Source organism: Diuraphis noxia, unplaced genomic scaffold (genome assembly GCF_037042655.1).
Source record: "Diuraphis noxia isolate RWA-SAM2 unplaced genomic scaffold, SU_Dnox_SAM2 contig0001, whole genome shotgun sequence".
Classification (NCBI taxonomy): Eukaryota; Metazoa; Arthropoda; class Insecta; order Hemiptera; family Aphididae; genus Diuraphis; species Diuraphis noxia.
The window spans coordinates 50,402,815-50,427,153 of NW_028301711.1; the positions used below are offsets into that span (position 1 = coordinate 50,402,815).

Genomic DNA, 24,339 nt, shown 5'->3' on the forward strand with positions numbered 1-24,339 from the left:
ACGAGCCGTCAGTAGTCTTCCGTCTCCCGACCGTTCCGTCTCGACCGGCCCGTTGTCGCCGCCGCAGTTCGCGTCATATACCTGCACGATATTATTATAATAATATATATCATAACAATACGATATACAGCGATAACGGTATAGACAGGTGTATAACACCAATAACATAATATTGCTACCGCGTTTACTTCCGTCCACCGCGCCGCAGTGATGCTGCACGGCCGCGCCGGACTTCCCAGCGCCGCCCTGCAGAGACGACGGTAGAACCACTGCACCGAAGACCGCGACCATTATTTGCGCATATTATTATAATAGGTGGTGCCTACACCCTTTATAATATTATCTAATATAGATAGGTAATAGCTCCATACCTGAAATTGCATGTAGGGACGACGAAGACACGACAACGACAATCGTACGTTATAATATGTGGCGGCTACTGTTCGTGGGAACGTTGCTGCAGTCGACCGGAACCGTCGTCCAGTGCAGGAACATCAATCTGATATTACCCAGCGTACCGGACGTCCTGCACCCTCCGATACCGTCATCCCAAGGTTTGTTTTTTTTTTCAATTATTTTTCATTATTTAGTGTTCAAATACACGTCAATATATCCTAGTACTTTTTGATTACCAATACACATCGATTATTATATAGTACCTTTCGTGAGTACTTCGAGTGGTCGATCGGCTACCGGCAGAAATCTCGATCCGGTTGCCTTATACATATTATTTAGGTTATTGGTAGGAAAGTACTACGAACTACAATTTATCTCTGTGTATTTCTTTTAGGATCTATATAGTATATATTCTGTTATTTACGAACGCGCATACGGTGGGTATAGGCGATATAGCTGTTACCTATATATAGGTAGGTGTAGGAACTTGTTAATCATTTATAATAAATAAACGGTAACGGTGAATAAATATTATGTAGAATATGTATAAAAAACTGCATGTACAGTTGATGCAAATGTATTTATGAAGGATCAAGGAGACATGTATTGCATATTATGTTTAAGTCATTTTTTATTTGAGTAATTTTCAAATTTTTAAGCGCTTGCTCCATTTATATATATTTTGTGATTTGTCTGCATATAATACCCATGTTGAAATAAATATTTATAATAATAGGTAACTATACTTAAACAGTTTTAAGAAAAGTACCCAGAATCTCATAATAGACCACGCGTAGGTATACAGCACATATGAAACAAAAATAGGTAATAAGTACGCGCCGCATTTATTTTTTCGCTCAAATCTCCTCGATCACTATAGGTACTAGTGCAATAAAAGGGTGGCAACAACGAACTACGGAGTGCCTCACTGAATTATTTTTAGAGCACATGTAGTTAAAAAAAGGTACACAACCACCATCCGCCCATTTTCACTTTTTGATCACTGTGGTTCACGGAAATTAATTGTAGACCATAGTTTTATATTATATAAACTCGCTAACCAATTAACCTGTCTGGTCGATCGGTATTACTTTAGGGTTTTTCATCATCGTTATTTTTGATTTTCAACACAGAGGATAATATTATATCAGCATTCAGTAGAACCAAATTTCTATTATTAACTTTAATATTATTTATATATTATTCACTTTACAGTGAATTATCATCAAAGTATATGTAATGTACCTAATATAATATGGTACAATCTAGAGAATCTCATTAGATTTTGTAGATATTCAATTTTAAATTGTAATATCTTACATAGGTACCTATTTATCGGTCTATCACACTCACTTAAAAATTAAAATTTCGTAAAAATTAACTTACCTACATATTACGATATTCAAATTTGTAAGGTTTATATCACAAGTAAGTAATACTAACGAGTAACGACTTACAATTAGTTCGGTTGAACAAATATTTGGTATCCATTACGATTGTGTGTGTATGTGTGCAGTGGTTGACCTAGGATTTTGTTTTTTTGGGGGGGGGGGGTCAATATTTTTTTACATCAGTACATATTTTTACATAAATATAAAGTATAATATAAATATATAATTAAATATTAAGTATCAAAACAAAATCAAAAACTTGAATTTTTCGTGAATCGTGATTATAAGTTATACGTTACAGTTTTATTCTTACACATCTTATGGTCAAAGGTAGGGCAGACCCCTCTACCTCCCCCTTAAATCCACCACTGTGTGTGTGTGTGTGTCCTATGACGTCCTCTCAAAATATTGATATTGATAATAATTATAATTATTGTTGTATTCTTATAACGAGATATTGATAGAGCTATAATAATTATATAGTTATTCGCTGAAAAGCATGCGCAATACATTTTAACAATATTCGATCGTCTTCTGAATTGAATTTGAAAGAATTTAACGGCTTGTGAAAATATTGTGTTTAAAACAAATAGGTATAAATTTAATAAGCACATATTATTGTATGTGTTATTTAATATGTAATATAACCAGCCTGTATAACGGACCTGAATTTATATTGATAATATCAGCATAAATATTATAATTATTATAATGTAGGTATACATTTTACTTAATATTTATGTTTATGAATTCAACATTTATTTTTTTAGGAAAATTTGGTTTTGAATTTTTTTCCTCATAAAGTCATAACTGTACCATATAATATGATTATAAAATTACAGAAGTATTTATTATTTATTTTTATACTATTTTACCAACTTTTCCTCGACCCTTATTTGCTGAAGACATAACTGTATAAATCTAACATTATAAAAAAATGTATTATATAGCTAGTTAGCTAGTAGATAAAGTAAAAAATAAAAAACCCATCAAGTAGGCAATAAACCACTCTGTGCTGTAAGATTGTAGGTACTAAGTATTTATCTCGTAATTGTAATTTATGTGAATAAATTTGAATTTAATAAGTCGTATATAGTGTACGAAGAAAAACTATTTAATTAGTGAACTAGCGGAGGTTCCACTTTTTGGTAACATGTAGTTATCAAACAATTATTTTAATAATTATAATAATTGATATAGGTAAACATTTTAATAAATGGTCGTATTTTTTCCCGCGATTATTTAAAAAAACTGAGAAATTTCTTACCAAAATAAATTTTATATACAAACACAAAGTATTCACCACCCATTAAACTCACTTTGGGAAATTGGAACAAGACCATTTGAGTCAATTAACCGAATGAGTCAATAAAACGAAAGGACCCAAAAAATTTTAAAATATATATTTATTTACTTAAAAAATATTTATTGAGATTTCAGCTATTTTTTAGTTAAATGTAGGTATAGTACTTATTAAAAATGAATGTTTGGGTATTTAATAGAAAACATTTTGTTCTATAAAAAATAAATTAATAAAATATTATTTTGTTCTAGATAAGTCCTTCATTGATTCTTGATAAAAATCTATCCAGAGTTGATTGAATTTTCTCTTCTTCGGATCAAAATGACCCTATTAACCGGTGTGTGAGTCTAATAGACGAATTTTTTCTTGTGTGTCAGTATACGTGCAAATTTAGTACAGTAGTTTTGGGTCTAATAAGATAATGAATCAATTAACCCCGAGTCAAATAAGCGGTGACCACCGTATTCAATTTTCTACTTTAAATTTCAGTTATAAGAGGACATTATTATACCCTCATGCGTGTTGTCTCCGTCTTACAAGTGCGTAACATACCAAATTTTACGCTCTGCAGATCACGTTTAGCTCCATGAGTTTAAAATTTAGAGTAAATTGACCTCTTATAAAAATTAAATTCAACATTATTATCGAAGGCTTCTCATAAGCTTTTAATTATATTTTAATTTTAAAGTGAGTTATGAGTATTTTAAGATATACAAACAATTTACAATTTTAAAATACCTATACTGTTATATGTTACACACTTGTAAGACGGAGACAACACATGCGGGTGTAACGTCCTATTAAATTTAATTATTGAAACATTTGAAACATATTAATCTATTAGTAAAAATGTATTCACGTACAAAAAAAACACTTATCATCAAAATATCATAACATATAATCGATCATCACTCCAGTCAAAATCTAAAATACACAATAAAATACATACAAATATATATGTTTACGCAAATACTGCGTTTGTTCAGATTCACTGGTGCTTATAATTTATATTGTGTTGTCTATATAATATGTTAATAACATAATATAGCTATATAAGTAGTACTATAATGTGTATTTTTTTTTTGGTGCGACACCTTTTTCTGTTTACTCAAGTCTCCGGCTAATAAATGATGGAGAAAAACTCGTTTTAGCACGAGTCCGACGAATGTAAACCGATCGATCGCGTTTTACAATATTGGTACAGTTTATAAGAATATAAACATCGTCGTATGAATTCATGAATCGTAGTTATTTGTGTAATTTATGATAAGATTGTAATGAATTATGTTAAATTGAACTTAGAGAAAGCGCATTTAACAAATTATAATAAGAGTGGTTATGTGGTATAAGTCAAGGGAAAGGTGGTTTCGAGGACGTACATGTTTTTTATGTATAGTGCAAAAATCCGCAAATTTTAGAAATATGTCAAAAGTGTATAATATGTATTGTATGCATAATATATGTGCCACACTGCCGCAGTTGTAGACATTTATATATTTAATACTCGTCGCCGTAATATAAAATAATTTTTCGGTAGTATGACCGCTTATACTTACATGAACAACTTATATTATAGATATTGATTCGTCAACCATGTTCACTCGCATTTTAAATTCTGATCAGAGCGACGAATGTGCTTTTGATGCTACAATAATTATGTATGTTTTTTTGTCTGTACATTTCTCTAGTTAAAATAATACTTTGATTTCAAACTTAACTAGGTATCTTTTATGGTAGGAAACTAGGAAAGTGAATCTAGTTAGTAAAGAAGTAAAAATTGAAGATTTCCAGACATTTTTAAAAATGTCTGGAAAAATAACAAAACATTTTCAAAGAAATAAAAAAGTTTTTTCAAAATTTTCTGGCAATAACATTTTTGTAATAGCTATTAGACAATAAAGTTTAATTTTTAATATGTTATAATGCAGTAAATGAATTGTTATTTATAATAAAGAATAAAATGGATTAAACAATATTGTATTGTCATTTTTAGTTCTTAAATAATAACCGTTCTATGTAATTTCATATAGTTGATTTTAATAAGTCATTATTTAGGTAGTTCGTTAATTGGCAACATAAATAATGCTTCAGTGATATATATTTGAAAACAAATTATAAGAAGTATTTAACTTTAATTGTAATTAAGTAACTTTTTTAACTCAAAAAGAGTATTGGCTTGACCGAATTAAAAAAAAAGTAACTCAACAATAATTTATTTAGTTACACATTTTATAGGTTTAATTCAAAATTCAATCTAATTGGGTACCAAAATCAAGGAACTTACACAACACTTATATTATGACTAAAGTTCACTATAGTCACTACATGAGTACAAGTTATACAAATACAACCGATTGACACAAATAATACAAGCAAACTTCAAATTTATCACCTTTCATGCAGACACCATATAAATATTATAATTAATTAATACTATGCACAGATTTCGTATTTGATTTCAATTTAATGTCTGGGAAAAAGATGGGAAACTATACATAATAGTGAGCCAGTGGGGGCATAATTTCATAACTTTATGATAATGACGACAAAAATGTATTACCTATTGGAATTTTTCATTTTACAACATTCCTAGTAATTTGCGTTAATTTTAGGATATTAACATTTTTTTTCGTTGTTGTTCAAAATGTTTGTAGCTATAATATGGTTGCTAGTTATACAATTTGGTCCCAGCGGCAATACAAATCCAAATAAGTACCACACTAATACTTGCACTGATTATAATGTTGTTGGCTATTAGTGGGTAGCTTATGTTTGTAATTTATTATTCATATTATTAAGTACTTTATTATGCACCTATGTAAAGATCTTTGAGGTGTTTTGTACATTAAAATAAATTAATGTACATATCGAGTATATTTATCAGTCTTTAAATCATATTCAATTTATATTTTTTTCACTTTAATATTAGTGGAATAATTTTAAAAACTTTTTCTTCTTCTTATCTTGCCAGGTGCTGGACTTAATAAATATTAATTGCATTAAAATATAAAAGTGCTAAATATTTTACTTCAGCCAGTGGGTGGCATTTGATAAAGCGTTTTCATTGGAAAACGTCAAGTCGTCAATATTGTGCAACTTGGCGGGCCAAGGGAACATTTTATTAAGTTTTCATCTATAATTGCGTCTCGCCGAATTGTTAAATTATTATGATAGGTATCTATAATATTCAACTTATAAGTAGGTACCCAGCGATCGATTCCGACATTTTGTTATTTAGCTATACCTAACATTATCAATGCCAGTTTGTTGGTTAGTATATAAACTTAGTATTTAACGAATCATAATAGTATACTAATGGTTTACTGATGATTAAGTGGTCCATTAAATTTTATTGAACCATGAAACTTAGCATTAATTACGGAACATGACATACAACATTGGCCACAGCGTTATAATTAAAACCAGACTTGTGTTAATGTGGTCTTAGGAATGCCCAAATATTGTGAACATTATTAAAGCAATATTTATCATGTATGTGCCGACGAATCGTTCTACCATTTAGACCTGGGGGTCTCCACCCTACGGCTTGCGGGCCAGATCCGGCCCGCCAAGGTGTTTGCACCGGCCCGTCAAGCTAATTAATGTTTTGAAAATAATATATTAGTTTTCGTTGTTTTTAATTTATTTTTTATTTTGGCGTTATTCATAACAACTTATAAATTATAATAGTCATACATATATACTAACACTAACTAATAATAGAAAAAGTCTTCGATCACACTTATATGACTTGCTTATGTACTCGGAAATTATCTACGCGATGGTCAGATAAGATACGATCGACTTTTCCCGTTTTAATAATAACGCTATCGAACGTATAGTCGACGGGTTTTTGTAACCGTGCAAATCCACTGCAATATATTGAGACATATTGAATCAGTTTTTATAATTATTGCAGTTTAGTGTTGTTGTTTATTGAGTGTTGTGCTCTGTCAACATAACATCTAGGCCACAGCCTATGCCATTAAATATGAGTTAAAGTAAAAGACGGAAAGTCTATACAGAGTGCCGTGTTTTTAATGAAAAGTGGAATAATGACTACTTCTTCATAGAACTAAATAATTTTGTTTTATGCGTTATTTGTAAGGAAATCTACCGACACTTCAGACTCAGCGCAGGCGCTTTTATTCGTTCGCGGAGTCAATGAATCTTTTGAAATAACCGAAGAATTGGCCGCCGTCCACTCTATGAAAGATAAATGTGCTGGTAATGACATTTTTCCGAAGGTAAAAGAATCTATTTTTATTTTGGGTCTTGATTTTAAAATTTTAAAAGACGTAACTACTGACGGTGGGCGCAATAAACAATGAACACATTAATGTTTGTAAAGCTGTATTTGAGACTAGTACAGCAGAACTAATGGTTGTTCGCTGTATTATACACCAGCAAATTTTGTGTGGAAAAAATACCCCAATATTTGTCTCTGAAGTTATGAATGTTGTTGTGCAGAATATAAATTATATTCGAAAAAGTGCTCTCAATCACCGTCAGTTTAAAAACTATCTTGCTGACATTGAAAGCGAGTACCCAGATATTCCTTATTATTGTGAAGTACTGAAGTTCATTGGCTCAGCCGAAGTTACGTCTTGGAAAGATTTTTTTATCTCCATTCAGAAATCGACATATTTATGACAGAAAAAACCGCGTTTTGATTGAGTTAGCTGATTTGGCATGGCTATGGAAGACGGAAGTGTAGTGATCCCTCACTAACGCCTATGTTTGAGTTCGACGACGTTGGATGACGATCAGGTTTTTCAAAGGAGAAGGTTGCAGAGTTTATAAATGGCAAAACGTTTAAAGTTATTAAATGTTTATTAAGTTACAATTAAATTATATAAATTTGAGGACAGAACGTAAAGTATCTGCCCGAAAAGTTAGTAATCTATTCACTAAAAATAAATGGGAAGAACTTAGTCTGGCGGCTATGTAGAGTGCGTGGACTCTTCGACCAGGTAAGTACCCCTACACGTGTGGGAGATTGAACTAATTCTAATTCTGCTATGGATAAAGTCCTGTATTTATGCAGAATCTAAATGGCTGAAATGTTACACGTAAGAGACTAGGAGGTGGATCAAAAGGTACCGACGCTGTAGTTATTGCCAGATTTAGTTGAATGTCGTTCCTGTTCGTAGTATGAATTCTAGGAATTGTAACGAGTCCGAATTGATAATAAATAATATTGTTTTCGCAAAATTTGAAGGGTTAATTGTAGCATTAAATATTTATTGCTGACTTGGTCCTTGGTTATTCGTTCACTCGGTTTAGAGAGTGATTTATATATCGCTACATTGTACTATAATTGTAGTCGTATAATTATTATAATGATAATATACTATTATATTATAATATAGTATATTATATAATATACTATGTATTATATATACAGGGTGATTATTTTAAGTGGGTACACTAATTATCTCGAAAAATGTTTACTTTTTTCAAAATATTTTTTTACATGGTTTCAAGTTGTTAAAAAACCAACGTTTTTATTAAAAAATTATATTTTTAAATATTTTTTATCCTTATCATTTTTTAAGTTTTTTACTTTTTTGAATGACAACATAGAATTTTAATTTTATATTCCAAAGTAGAATATTTTTCTAAGTATTTTGATTCATAAAAATCGAATTTAGGACGAGTAGTTTATGAGTTATAAGTATTTAAAGTTTTGACAAGCGGAGTAGTGGACAAACATTTTGCGGGGTAACCCCGTACCACTCCACTCTGCCAATCAAAACTTTAAATACTTATAACTCAAAAACTACTAGCCCTAAATTCGATTTGTATGAATCAAAATACTTAGAAGAATATTTTGCTTTGGAATATGAAATTAAAACTTTATGTTGTCATTCAAAAAAGTAAAAAACTTAAAAAATTATAAGGATAAAAAATATTTAAAAATATAATTTTTTAATAAAAACGTTGGGTTTTTAACAACTTGAAACCATGTAAAAAAATATTTTGAAAAAAGTAAATATTATTCGAGATAATTAGTGTACCCACTTAAAAGAATCACCCTGTATATATATTATGTAATATACAGAAAAAATAGTAAATTGACTCTGTCGGTTTACTACAGAAGTTAGCTTTTCTCGTTGATATAACTCAGCTGTTGAATGAGTTAAATTTAAAGCTGCAAGGAACAAACTCATTAATTTCAGATGCATAATCTTAAATCAAACATTTTAAATTAAAATTAATGATATCCACAAATTAATTAATAGAAAAAAATCTTGCCCATTTTCCAACATGTTACAAATTCAAACTTGAAAATAATGAAGTTTCTTACCGATTTTGCTGTTGAAGTTCTCACTTATTTGAAAGAGCAGTTTCAGACCAGGTTTAGAGATTTCGAAAATGCGGAATATCGTATTCGAATTTTTGAAAATCCATTTTCTATAAATATAGAAACTTAACCAACAAAGCTTCAGCTTGAAGTAATCGAACTCATATCAAATAACAGTTTCAAACACTATTTCGAGGACACTACTCTCCAATAATTTTACGCCATGTTGCCAGAGAAATCATATCCAAATCTCAAAAATCATGCGCGTGAAATTATTTCACTATTTAGCTCCACATACTTAGGTGAGCAGACGTTTTCGAAAATTAAATACATTAAATCAAAGTACAGAACTAACTTAAATGATGAACATTTACAAACGACGCTACTATAATGGAACCACAAAGTTTGATACCAACTATCAAGACATTTTTAGCAACAAGCAGTTCCAAACGTTTCACTAAGTAACTTACTTGTATCATAATAAAACTAGTTTTGAATTGTAAAATACAAAAATAAAATAAAATAATTATATAAATAAACATATATTTTTCGAAATAAATCTTATCTATTCCTCAATTTCATAACCTAACTAATTCTCGAAAAATATTGGCCCGCGATGCTAAAGTGTATCTCAAATTTGGAGACCCCTGATTTTGACAATACAAAAGTAAGTAGATATCCAAGTCTACCTATTTATCCCAGAGCTATGTGATACACCACTGAATGGCATAATCTAATTCCAAATAATTAATAAATCAATAAAATTTCCAATATTTTTTGAAATAGAAATATAGCATTATATATACTATAACAGTATACAACAAATACCTTATGGCTTGCATTAACGTGTTTGCAAAATTTTGATTCACAGCCGGATATAATATAGGAGGAGATGATGTGGACGGTCTTCAGTCTGAGGAGGATATCGACCCGGAGGTAAGACCAGGCCTGTTTCAAGGGGACATGGCGATGAACAACGAGGTAAGGATCCTGCTCCGAACAAGTATAGCACCGCTTGACTACTCTCAGATGTAGTGTCGCAGGATCTTTCTACCTACGTTTAACATTTAATATATTGTACTTAATTTTACAGATTTTCGATTATTGGCGGGTCGGCCTACGATGGGACATTTTCCCAGAGAAACTCTGGCTCAACCGCACCGTGCCATATTTGATAAGCCCACTCTACGGTATGCATGCAATTATTATTTTTACAGTCGTCATATATTTATAAATGTATTTATTTTCATTGATATTTTGTAATATTATTATATCATTAAAATGTTTAAAAATTATTACGAACTGACATCAACATGCGTGATTTATGTGATTACACAATCGATAAAATTATTGAAACAGTTTTTATTTTTATACCATAATAATATTCTTGTTTTACCGTTTCAGAAACAGAGCACCGGATTCTGATATACCAAGCTATCAGGACGATAAACTTTCTGACTTGCGTCAAATTCGTGCCGTGGACCGGCAAAGAAAAGGACTATTTGCTGATATGGCCGGTGAAATATCCTTCTGGGTGATTATGTATAATAATAATAAGTTGTAAAAAATATAATACGATTTGTTTTATAAATAATATGGCAGGTACCTAGTATTGTATAATTTATAGAGTAGATTAAAGTATATAACAAACATACAAACATACATTCATTTTAAATTCTGAGTGGAGTGATGGATGGATTTAATTCAAAACGCGAGTTTTTATTTTTATTTTTTGTACGTCTTCACTTTTTTTTGGGACACTAAAATTCTTTGATTTTCTTCTGCGGCCTATTTTCTGATAGGAAATTTCTAGTTAGTACCTAGCACTAGTAGGGGTTAAAAACAAAAATGTTCAATAGTTTTCAAATGATCCGAGAAAAACAAAAAAAAACTGTAGATATGTACAAAGTACATGAGATTTGCATTAATATACCTTATAATTTTCTAAATATTTTGAGCTATTTTCGAGTTATCTATAAAAATAATAAAATTTCGATTTCCATTAGTTTTATTTTTTTGATGTAACGTTTCTTATATAAATTATAAATTTTTGTTAGAGGAATTTAAAAAAAAAATTGAGCATAAATCCAAATTATTTTTTTATGAGCGTCTGAAATTAAAATTTTGTTAAAATTACGAACATTTGCAACAGTTATAAATTTTTGACAATTTTATATTTAAATCTAAGATTTTTAGATGTAATACATGATTTCTCAAGGTTTTCTTACTTAAAAAAAAAATTTCGTTGGGTGAAAAGCTTGAACAATTTAAGATTTATAAGTTGTTACAATTGAAGTTGAAAAAATATTTCAGATACATATATTAATTTTTTTATAAGTATTTAATGTTTAAAATTTACAAAATTCATCATAACCTCGAAAATTTGCCAACTAGAATTTATAAAATGTTCATTTTTTATAGTTAATAGTATTGAAAATTTGAATGAAGTTTTCTCGTACGTAGTGCATTCATATTGCCACAAAAACCAAAAATCAAAAGATGTTATACAGTATTTTTTTTTACAAACATTCTAAGTTCAAATTCGAACGAAATATATATTTCACGAATAAAATAATAAAATGTATAATATAATACTGAACGAAAATAAGATCTTAGTTATTATTTGTTATAATTAAAAATATTATTCGTTGGCGTGCTGAACCGCTATTTTTTGAGGCAACTGCCTCAGAGAAAATACGGGTGGGTGGGTTACTAAGGTGTGCAACTGGCCAACTGGACACTAGTTTGATCGTACATTTTAAATATCATATAAATGTATACGATTTTTTACTAAGTGAAAAACCTGATGGTTGTAGGGTGGGTGTCAAATTGACAATTGTATAGTTTGCCTCAGGTCTGAAAAATGTTCTGCACACCACTGGCGTACTATTGAATTTTTTTAATATATTACTTTATTCACATATATCATTGGCGAATACCAATCTAAAGTGTCCTTTGTCCTATTTCAACTGAAGCAAAACGGAAGAGGATAGAAAGATAGATTAACTTTGGCCCATTCAAGGTCGGATTATATTATATAACCAGTGTCTCTACCTATAATATACATATATTATTAAAAATTTCTGTAACCAATGACAATACTAAATATAAACAAAAAATGATTTGATATTCGTGAGCCAAAATAAAATTAATGTGTGAGTTACACTATAACAACCTACATGGATGATATAGGAAATATATTAACGATGCCGAGTCTTAATGAATATTTATGCAAAATTCGGTGCCAATTTATTGGTTCAGTACTTTCTTAGATTACTGGGTACTTAAATAAGGAGCAAAACACAAACAAAAAAAAATTGTTTAATTTAAAAAAAAGTTCATTTCTAAGAAAAGTTGTATAAGTAAATAAGTTTAACATTTTCTAATTTCATTATTCAATAAGTTATGAAGAATTATTGGAAAAAGACTAGTGACATACATCATTGAGCAGGGCACGCCGTTATTACCTATCTCATGTGACATAAGTTACTAATTTCACATAACAGGTAGGTAATTTAATTACATTTAAAGTATATTTATGGATTTTTATTGTACGTAGTCCGAATGTAATGTGTTTTTATATGCACTCAAAAAATTAGTGGAACTAGATATTTTTTTAAATATTTAAAATCTTATAAAATAAATTGTTGTTACGCATACCTAGGTACTTTTTGTACCGATTCGTTTTGTAACTGCTGTGGTAATTTATCACGATACGATATGGCGCAACTGGTAATTATCTTTTTACTTTTTAGTATTTTTAATATTTAAAAAAAGTTATATTACGATTCTGACACTTCTATCGTCTTATAAGCACAAAAATCATTGAGTAAATATAGATAAACTTTTCCAGTTGTAAGATAGGGAATTACATTGACCTCGGTTTTTCGACCCAACAACGTCACCCGGCTATTCTATATTTCTAAATAGATATCCCCTGAAATCTTCTTAAAATTTTAATTATATTTTCAAGAGTTCTGATTCAAAAATTTAAGATTTAAGCAATAATTATTTGAAGAAAATATTTTAATTTTTTTTTGTGTTATGTCTTATGTGATCAATAATAATTTTTTGAAGATAATATATAAGTATTGGTAACCTAACCTAACCTATACTCCCAAGTCCCAATAACATATGAATGTGATTCACATTATGTGATATGTGAATATATTATTATACAGTATGTCAGTATAAATTATCATGCAATATAAATTATAAATAAAATTATAGTAGGTAATAATAATTATATTTACACGGTATAAAATTATATTAGGTACCCGCCTACGGGAATAATTAATATTATACTCGACAAAAATAAAACAATGATTTAAAGGCTGTCTACTAAAATGTTTCAATTTATTTTAATATATATTGTATCAGTCTAATTTTCATTCAATCGATATATTATTTTAACACCGATACACCGTTGACAATGTTGACATAATATACATAATATTGATACGACTGCTTTTGGTATTTTAATAATATATAGGTGTTGGTCATACGTGGGCCGTTACGGGGGACCTCAAGTTGTGTCCCTGCAGCCACCGGATGAAACTGGAGCCAATTGCTTAGGTACCGACGGACGACCTATTCACGAATTATTACACGCTCTAGGCGTTTTCCACGAGCAATCCAGATCTGACCGTGATAAATTTGTTAAGATTAATATCGAAAACGTCATACCCCGTACGTAATCAAGAAACTATATTATTATTAGTTTCTTAACGTCGTCGGGCCTTAGTCACTTAACTAACAATAATTATTACTTACTGTTTTCTAGAATATCGTTCGAATTTTGACAAACAGAGTTTGAAAAACACTACTTATCAGTTTGAATACGATTATGACAGTGTCATGCACTATGGCAAAAACTTTTTCAGGTAAGTCAGATGATCGCAAAATTTTAAAGTGGTTACAGTTGAGTTGCGTAGACAATAGGTACCTACTGGCTACTATATTAATTTATTAGTTCACTTAAGCTTACTAAGCTTAGAAACTACGAAATCGGTTATTCCCGAAAAAAAATAAAATGTACGATTGTACATTTGTACGAATAATATTGGTTCTCGTCTTCTCGACAAAAATTACTAATTATTATACCGAGTGATCGAATTGGTTCCCTTACAAATCGGTGATCTTATTATTTTTTGGATATTTTATTAGATTTTTGATGACCGGTAAAGTTCTCGTATCATGTAACAATTTTACGCGCGTAATAAATTGGTTGAATTTTTGTGTCCCGTATTCAGTCTTAAATACTTAGCTGAAATATCGTTAAATCAAGATTGTTGAAAATATTTTTAAAAAAGGAATATTGTACCTAAATGACGTTGTCTCAAAATATTTGATAAAAATATTATAATTTAGGCAGGTACCTACCTACTTAATTATATTGTCAGCACTGAAAAATATGGTTGTTGCTTGTCCAGCATAGGTACAATATAAATTATACTTGTATATAGACTGACTAGCAACAAGTCTAAGTATAGAGTAAGTTTAGCGTAATACCGAATTATCTTTATGACGATACAACTATGGCCTATGGGACAGTCTGTGATGAGAAACACGGCATGGAATATGGATAGGTACGTTTGTCCCTATAGAGCGCATTCAGACGAGACACTTTGTAGCCGTCCACTGGAATCTGGTGGTGTCTGGCGGCTGACGGGGACAAAACACGCCGATTCGGTGGCGCGACACACGGTCCGTGTCTGTGTCTCGTGTGTACGAGTATAGAATAATATAGCAATGTTATCTTAGTGGCGAGATTGTTTTCAGACATAAGTAGCCGGCTACAAAGTGTCTCGTCTGAAAACGCCCATAATCATAGAACAGTAGCTATAATCGTACTGGTTGCTTATACATATTCAGCTAGGCGCTTGTGGGTAGAAAACGATTGCGTACGTTTGTCCTTTTTGGCAACACGATTGCGTATGTTTGTAGATGGGTTAAAAGTATACCCTTAAGAAAAAATAAATAAACACGATTGCGTATGAAATTGTATGCAACGTTGTCAAATTAATTTTTTCATCGTATATAAATAAATTTAATAAAATATAATATAAAATAATAATAATATAAAAAATATCGAATAAATTAAAAAGTTCTAAAATAATTATAAAAAAAAGTTAATGGTAAAAAAGTAATTAATGAATAAGTATCTAAGTTTAAATTTCGATTCCTTGGCATCTATAGCCTACTACTTTTAAATATTGGGTTACATTCTTATGGATTTTTTTATACTCATCATAATCCTTTATGGTGCTTTGGATTCTGTTTAAGTCTTGTTTTGCCATTTTCTTCACTCTCCCATTATTAACCGATTGTATAATCGCTTATATATTATTACTAGATTTCGGTATTATCGGTATAAACACTCAGCGCACTACAATCATCAACGATCGACTGAAACTCAGAAAATACCGTATCCGTAACGGAAATAACGATATTTCGTTATATGTGATATCTTTAACAATAAGTTAGATAGTAAAAGCGATAAAAGTGATAAAACGCAATGTATTTATTAACTTTTTCTAGAGCTCTTTCAGACGAGACACTTTTGGCCGGCTACTATTGCTATGAATACACTCGTACACACGAGACACAGACACGGAGTGTGTGTCGCGCCACAAAAGTTGCGTGTCCCATCACCTCTAGCCGCCGGACACTGTGTTTGTCCTAATGCGAACTGCGAAGAGCATGCGAGTCCTAATTATGCAGATAAAATAATTAAACAAAGAGCTCGCACTATGAATAGGCGTCTGGAAAACATTTTTATACAATTTTAAAATCCTAACCCTGGTCATATGTGGCATATATACCGGTATGAAAATTTGGCAACAGCGCTTAAAATTTCGTACGCAATCGTTTAGTTAAAAATCAGGTAAAATCGTACGCAATCGTGTACCTAAAAAAGGTATCGCCGATAACGAACGTACGCAATCGTGTTTTACCCGCGCTTGTATACTTATACTATTGGTATTGGGTAGGTAGTACCATTGAGTATAGATAGTATAATATAATACTATCTATACTCAATGGTAGTACCTATGTAGGTTGTAGGTACTAGGTAGTAAGTATATATGGACATATAGTTGGGTAAATATACTATGGTGTAGATATTGCATAGTGATTTTTTATCATTTTAAAAGAAGTCATGTTATTACATTTTTGACGAAATTATTAATACTTTAATATTTACAATATTTACCTACATTTAATATCTTATCTACTACTTTATAAAAACTTATAAATTTGAATAAATATTTAGTTTTCATAACTATATAAATATTAATTAATAAAATATAAATAAATAATAATTTATTCAGTAAAAAATTCAATAAATAATTTTTTGAATAAATATACACTATACAGTGTATGACTGGATTAATTGATAGGTCTGCGAGGCATATACTTGCCCCCGGGTAAAATGGTACAAATACTAAAACACTAACAGCAGATTAAACTAAGAATAAAAATAATAATCGTTTTACGTGAATATTAAAAATGAACCTGATTTCAAGATGTAAATATATAAAAAAAATTTTTTTTAAGAATTGGTTAAGTTATTTATATAAATTTTCCATTTTAATTCCAACCTTACTTTATTTTAATAAATTATTAATATTTGTATTAAATATACATATGGTTTTACGTTTTACCTAAAAATTGATAGAGTAAATTACATTTGTTTTATCGTTAATTCAGAGAAATAACAGTATTTTCTACAACAATAATAATTTTATTTTTATATTTTATAACTAAAATTTGTCAAGGCACTTAGCATGACTTAGTTTAGAACATGCCCAACCACCTACATATGCAATATTATAATAATGAATAACTATTTAATTTTAGCTCAGATTTTTTGTGTAAATATTTAATTACTTACTTAAATTATTTATAATTATAATAAAATAGTATAAAGGCAGAATAAATGCAGGTATTTGAGTAGAAATTAAAGTTGTTTTTCATTCAGACAACTTATGTACACTATTGTCGGATAGGCAACTATTTCAGGGAGGTAAATTGGCATTTGTTATCATTGACTATCTCATATTCTCATATAGAGTATTTGGTAATACCATGGGTACTCTAAACCAAAATTTCTCAACCTTTTTTTGTTATGGTGACTCATTTATTTGGTTTGGTTTGATAACCCTTAACTGAAATCATTTTTATAATTTTCATTTTACTCATTTTGTTAATATAATGCAATATTTTAATAAGAATACTTAAATCAGTTAAATATATAGATTATTTTTAAATTCAAATAATTTTGTTACTTTCTTGTTGATATTAGTCTATGACAGCAATCATCAAAAATGTTTTTAAAACACAGCCCTAGATAATCTTAAGTCTGTGTAAATTGAGAAGCAAATTGTTTTAGTTGAATATACAATGATTTGAAAAAAAAATTAATTAAACATAGTTGTATTATCATTATGAAAGCTTATCGTTATCGGTACCAGTTTGTATGTTACCTATAAATATTTCGTGAACTAATTCAGTTTTTGGGAAAATTGTTGTATGCGTTTCTAAAATTTATTAGATCAATTAAGTCTCATAATCACGTTTCATTATTTATTTATTAAACACTTAGTGATTGCTTATGCAAATCAGAAGTTAAGGAAGTTATTTGATGATTTTTTTTTATTCTTTTTAAATCAACAATAAAATATTATATTCATTATTCACGAGTATGCATCATCTAGCAGTATAACCAATCAACATTGACTTTCATTAAATATTATTTTAAGATGACTGATGAGCAAGCAATTTCTGAAACTGCTAAATTTGAAATGTTAAAACAACTTTTTTAAATTATGTTTATTACATTACATTCATTTATAAGTTGAAGAAGCTTAAAATAAATAGATAATTTTTCTAACAATATATTTTTTAAACTTATGCAGTGCAGACAATTACAGAAATATAGCTTCTAATTTATAAATTATAGTTGTTGAAGATTGAGATTTATGTTTAATGGTATGTTTAGATGCCACTACTACGGTGAAAATATTATTTTTACAACAATTTAATCAAATATATTAATAGTTAAAAATGTTAATACTATTTTTTTACTGTAGTGTTGGCAAAGGAAAACAAACCATTGTTCCGAAGATGGAAGGTAAAACTATCGGTCAGAGAAAAATGATGAGCAAAACAGACTGCTTGAAAATAAATGATTTGTATGGATGTCTTGGAACTCCGCCAAATTATAATTATAAATACTATACATTATGTAATTATATGGGTCTTTAATTGGCAATTGTATTTAATAACTAGACAAATAAAAATTAAAAAAATTTTTACATTATTTAGTCATTTATTTCCAAACTACATTTCTAGAAAAATGGTAATGAAATTTATATACTGCTATTATAACTAATAATTGATGACTAAAGGTTGTAGTAATTTTAAGGTTTGTTCGTAAAGGGTTAGATGTAATGCAGTTGTGAACCCAGCTTTAATCAATGATGGAGACAGTCCTTTAAACAGACCACTAATTGATTCTTCTCGAATTGTCAAATAGATACAGTCTAATAATCCGTTGCACATAAATTTCTGAAAAAAAAATTTACAAAATCAAACAATTTTTATTCAAATGTGAGATTTTCACTTTGTAGAAACATTTTGTAAGATGTCAGTAAAAGGTACAGTGAGTAGGGAAATCACCATATTTAAATACAGGAGAAAATGATTAAATAATAAAATACAGCTAGATTACCTTGCCAAAACCATCCCTAGAGTGAATAAAATCTTGTAATTGTAGCCGTTTTTTTGCTACGTCTAGTGGGTACACAATTGTTTTTGCTGCTACTCCTGCCATGAATCCAGAGCTAAATTGTTTTATACTGTTCATGTAACCATCATGAATAGCTATAAGGAAAATAAATTAAGTTAAAAGAATACCTTTTTTTATTTAACATTATTAGCATTAATTAGATAGCATACTTGTATTAGTACTAGTATTCGTTGAAGAAAACTTGGAAAATATGTTATAAAACATGAACAGGAAGCCGCCTTGGAAAGCATTTTGCAGTATTGTAGGGAAAAACCCTCTGTAGTATGCAGGTATACCTTCTGTCTTATACATGGATATGGCTACACTTCTCATATTTGCATAGATCTACAACATAAATATAAAATTTGTTCTGTGATTTTTTTCCTTAGTTAAAAACATGATATCATTTGATTATTTTTACAGTCTTTATACATAATAATATGGTAAATATATTAATAGGGTCCTACGATGGCTACATCTAGACTTGATAAAAATTATAAATCATAATAAATTATGCTAAATAAGTAATTTTATAAATGTTACTTATTCAAGAGATTTAACATTTTTTTTTTTTTTTTTAATATTTAAATTTTAAAATTGTACCTTTCTGATTTTAATTTGTGTAAAAATTTTAGATATAATATACGATAGTAGTCCTAATCCTAAATACATTACTTGATTCGATTTTTGAGCTACTAGACGAGTGCGCACAACATCGAATGGATATGACACCAAAGTAGCAGCAGCGGCAGACGAAACACCACATAAAAAGTGAACACTTGAGGTCTGATTTAATTCTTTCTCAGTTATTGAAAGTAATGCCAGAGTTTTTTGAAAGACTAGAAACTAAAACCATACTTAATATAATATAACTATAGATTATAGTTGTACTCTGTTCAAAATAAGAAACACCTACAGCGACTACCAGTTTTTGTTTCCAACAGTCAGGTCTCACCCATTACCCATGGTCTGTACATGAAGTGAAGCACAGTAGTTGATCGCTGCAGGTATTTCTTATTATAAAGAGAGGAGAGTATAGTAGGAAATATATTATACATCTAAGCTATTATAAATACAGCAGAACCTCAATATCTCAAATCGATCAAGGACAAAAAAAATTTTAAAAAGCAGGGATCAAGATATTCCTTTAAGTTATTAAAATGTTTACTTATAAATGTCCAAGTTATTGTGGTTTTTTTTATATTATGTGAGAAATTATGAACTCCTGATTTAACTATTTAAGGTTTGTTTGACACTATTTGTTTACTATTTCTGACCCATGTGTTAAATAGACAATACATAAACCCCAATTAAAGTTATATCTTCAATCGTAACGTAAACACAAAATTCTTTTTTTCTTATTTTTTTTAAGTAGTCTAATAGTAAAATCATTCAATTAAAAAATTATAAAGATACATTTTTGAGGATAGACACATTGATATGTCTAAATATTATTTCAAACAATTTAATATTCATTTAGATTTTTTTAAGTTTAATATGAAGTCAAATGATAATAAAATATAAAACCGATATACTAAATTCCCAAAAATATTATATTCTATAATTTATGTGGTGAGTTATTTTACATTAAGATTTATCAAAAATCATAAAACCCGATTTTAGGTGAATGTGTTTTATGTATATTGCACATAGGTTCAAGAGACAGCAAATATTACCCTGACTCAACCTAACCTCAAGAGGATCTTAAAAAAAAGAGACTACTATCTCATTCAACTTTAACAGCATTTAATTTTATGTTAGATTATATAATGAATAATTATTGTATTTAAATTTAAAGTAATAATATGCAACACTATTCTGTGACATTGATGAGTTCAAACTACCTTTAAATATTAAAAGTTGGAACATTTAAAAAAACAATGTTTGAGAAATTTAAAGCTTTAAAATGAATATTACAATAATATTTCATATTTTTTGATTAAAAAAAATTAATACTAAATTATTTATTAAACAATTTCAAAGTCTACATTTTTATGTGTAAATAATGAAAAATGTTTTAATTTTGCTAATAACAAAATTATCATGGTAAGGAGAGATGCTGATAAGATATAGATAAAGGGATTTATTTGTAAATTTTGAATTTATAATACACCTAAACATTTATAAATACTCATTTATGTAAATAGTTTTATTTAAAAAATATAAATGAATTATTGTACACAGGTAATCTTCATAAATTTTATAAAGAAGAAATAAATATATTTATTTGACGTTACATTGACTACCCACAACTTTTTACAAGTATAATTAATTATTAATGCTACAAGTATGTATTAAAGTATGAATTCTAACCTATTATTTATAATTATTTTTGTAACATGTTTTTTTGTTGTTGTACACAATAAGTATTTAAATGTAATGAAACAATCTATTTACTGGCTGTAGCAACATTCTTACTAGATATTGTAACCTATAATTAAAAAAAATGAAAATGAATTTAATTGTTTGGGTTCTATAATTTTGCTAATAATTGCAATATTGAAAATTTTAAGTGAAAACTTCTTTGGTTGAAAATATTACCTATGGGATTGGAATTTAAAAAATACTTTTTTATATTTATTTCATATTTATAAAATAGCAATTTTACTATATAATGATTATAATGTGTTACATTTTCATTTATTATGAACATTTCTAACTTCACGGAATAGCAACCAGACACTTAGACTAAACTTGATTTAGAGTGATATTAGTTTACTTAAGCACTTAAATATAATATTAAATAGCTTATCCATATAACTGATGTAGGTATTGATAATTATCATTAAATTATTTGGTAAATAAGAATAACTAAGCTACTAATTATAATTTCTAGTAAGATTTAATTTTTTTACTTAATACATAGTAATATATAGTGAATAAAAACAGTGTAACTAAAGCACATATTTTATACAAACAATAATAAGTGTATAAAAGATAGAACCTTAAACAGAAAGAAACTAATTACTTGTGTCAATCCATAGGTAGTTGATAAGAATTGTCCCGGTAAAAGACCTTTCCATAAAGCCTTAAAGCCTTCTTCTTTGTATATTAAACTAATTGACTGATGAATAGATTTGTACTTTGAGATTTTTGAATTTCTTGATAATGGCTCAACTTGTAACTAAAACAAAATTATGAATTATGATTTACTCATAAATTTATTAGGCACTCTTGGCTTAGAATAATAATTATTAGATCACTATTCATTTTTTATAAGACTCCGGAAGTTTTATATAAAATATTAATCAAAGATAAATAACCCCGATATCTAACTTAAATTTACCTGAAATCGTATTTTGAGTACATCAAATGGTTGACAGACCAAACGTGTAATAGCTCCGCTGCACCCGCCAGCCGTGCTATGTAATAACCATGTTGATTTTTTTTCGACATTGCTTATATCTAACGTCATAAATGAGACTATTTAGTAAAAGCTGAAAGAAAAAGATTTTTTTTTTAAATGCAAACCAGAAAAATAATTCATCAAGCATAATATAGGTATAATGCTATATAAATTATGACATTGCATTATTTTTACCCAAACAGCCATTAAGTTACATATAAAATAAAAAAGAAATAGTGATCATATCATGGTGGTGGAGGTCAACTCTCCATGAGAATTGGTGAGTTTTAAATTAGTACACCCAATTGGCATATAAATGGAAACATAATTAGTACTTTAATGGGTATAAGTAATAGACATAGCTAAATAAAATATCTAGTTCTAACTGGACGTGGACATATAAAATTATGTGTTCCAATAGGGTCCAAACAAAATTATTTATATTTTTATAATATGACTTACAAATTCAACTGTTCTATACTTTCCTAAATGGTAATTATAGAAAAAATTAGTTAAAACTAAAATGTTTTTTGAACTTTCATTCTTACATTCCAGCATCCAACAGAAATTGAAAATTGTTATACAAACAATGCTATCTATCTATATGTAGGTATTTAAACAGATGACAAACAACTGAAAAAGTTCACAGATAATTTATTAAAAATTAAATTCATCACAAAACAAAGTTCGCTTCAGCAGGCCAAATTTATAGTCTGAATTAAAAACTGCAACAGTAAATACTACGAATGCATGTAAATCACTTCAGTCACACTTCAATTCCACAGTTAAGTTTCAGTCTGTTGAAATAGGAAAGATGCAGTATGAGTTTTAACATTGAACCTAACTAGTATATGGTTCTTAATGTGAAAACCTATTAATAAAACATTTGAATCTGGTACCCAACTAGTATGTACCAATAGCATACCAAGTACCCGACTGCTAAAAATAATCAAATATTTTTGTGCTCAAAACAAACATAGCATGTAATCGACTGTTATTGGAAAAACCATATCAAGCAACAATATAATTGGTCAGTGAACAAACTTCTGTCAAACTACGGTCGAGTACGAATGGACACGGATCATTCAGAGATGGAACTAGTCACAGTTAGAGTAACATATTATTATATTAAGTAGGTATACATACAGCCATATGAAAATAGAATAAATCTCAGCAACTTACGAGCATGGGCCCGGCTTATTGTGGATCATATTTTGTAACATTTAAATCTGGGATCCGACTAGTGTACGCCAATGGCAACTAAGTACCCGACTCAAAATACGAATCGAATTCGGACATATTTTTGTGCTCAAAACTCTGGAACGCATGTGGAGTGTAACCAACTGTTATTCGGAAAAACATACTATCAAACGGCACGATCATAGTTAGCACGGAAATGAACGCAAAGTAATTTGTAATCGACGACCGTTATGGAGACATCACAAGCGGTATGGTAACGGCGACGATGATGGTCAACAATAACATCGATCGAAGAATAATCTCAACAATCGTTCGTCAAACCACTGTCAAATGGCGAAAACGAGCGACTGCCGATTGGACATGCGCGTCGTCCGGAGGCGACACAGTTCACAGTCACAGAAATTTAATTAATAATTATATTATAGAAATAGAATAAAACTCAGAAACTTACGAGCAACGGGCCCGGCTTTTTGTGGATCTGTCACATTGATATATTATTATGATAGTTGTTCGATCTTCGACGTATAATGATAAGGAACGTACCCAGCTCAGTTTAATAAAAATAAAAAACAATATTGCTGGTTGACGTCCGTGTAGATAACTTAC

At 29.2% G+C, this 24,339-nt stretch overlaps 2 protein-coding genes across 4 annotated transcripts; one reads left to right on the forward strand and one right to left on the reverse strand.

The window, feature by feature from the left end:
• On the forward strand, positions 1 to 18,714 carry LOC107166133 (hatching enzyme 1.2-like). Its single transcript, XM_015514677.2, has 7 exons — positions 1 to 554; positions 10,269 to 10,378; positions 10,491 to 10,587; positions 10,802 to 10,931; positions 13,890 to 14,086; positions 14,181 to 14,280; positions 18,490 to 18,714. The coding sequence occupies exons 1-7, from the start codon at positions 428 to 430 to the stop codon at positions 18,662 to 18,664; spliced, it is 936 nt and encodes a 311-aa protein (XP_015370163.1). The 5' UTR covers positions 1 to 427; the 3' UTR covers positions 18,665 to 18,714.
• LOC107166132 (mitochondrial thiamine pyrophosphate carrier-like) lies at positions 18,641 to 24,329 on the reverse strand. Of its 3 annotated transcripts, none has more exons than XM_015514675.2 (7): positions 24,185 to 24,325; positions 22,474 to 22,624; positions 22,156 to 22,311; positions 19,863 to 20,033; positions 19,358 to 19,532; positions 19,131 to 19,282; positions 18,641 to 18,967 (listed from the first exon to the last, which is right to left on the reverse strand). In XM_015514675.2, exons 2-7 carry the CDS (start codon positions 22,600 to 22,602, stop codon positions 18,788 to 18,790), a joined length of 963 nt encoding a protein of 320 aa, XP_015370161.1. In that variant the 5' UTR covers positions 22,603 to 22,624; positions 24,185 to 24,325; the 3' UTR covers positions 18,641 to 18,787. The 3 variants fall into 3 exon arrangements, with proteins under 3 accessions (XP_015370161.1, XP_015370162.1, XP_089078632.1); XM_015514676.2 differs by lacking the exon at positions 24,185 to 24,325 and adding an exon at positions 23,716 to 24,157; XM_089222506.1 differs by lacking the exon at positions 19,863 to 20,033 and having other exon boundaries at positions 24,185 to 24,329.
• Positions 24,330 to 24,339: the final 10 nt, after the last annotated feature.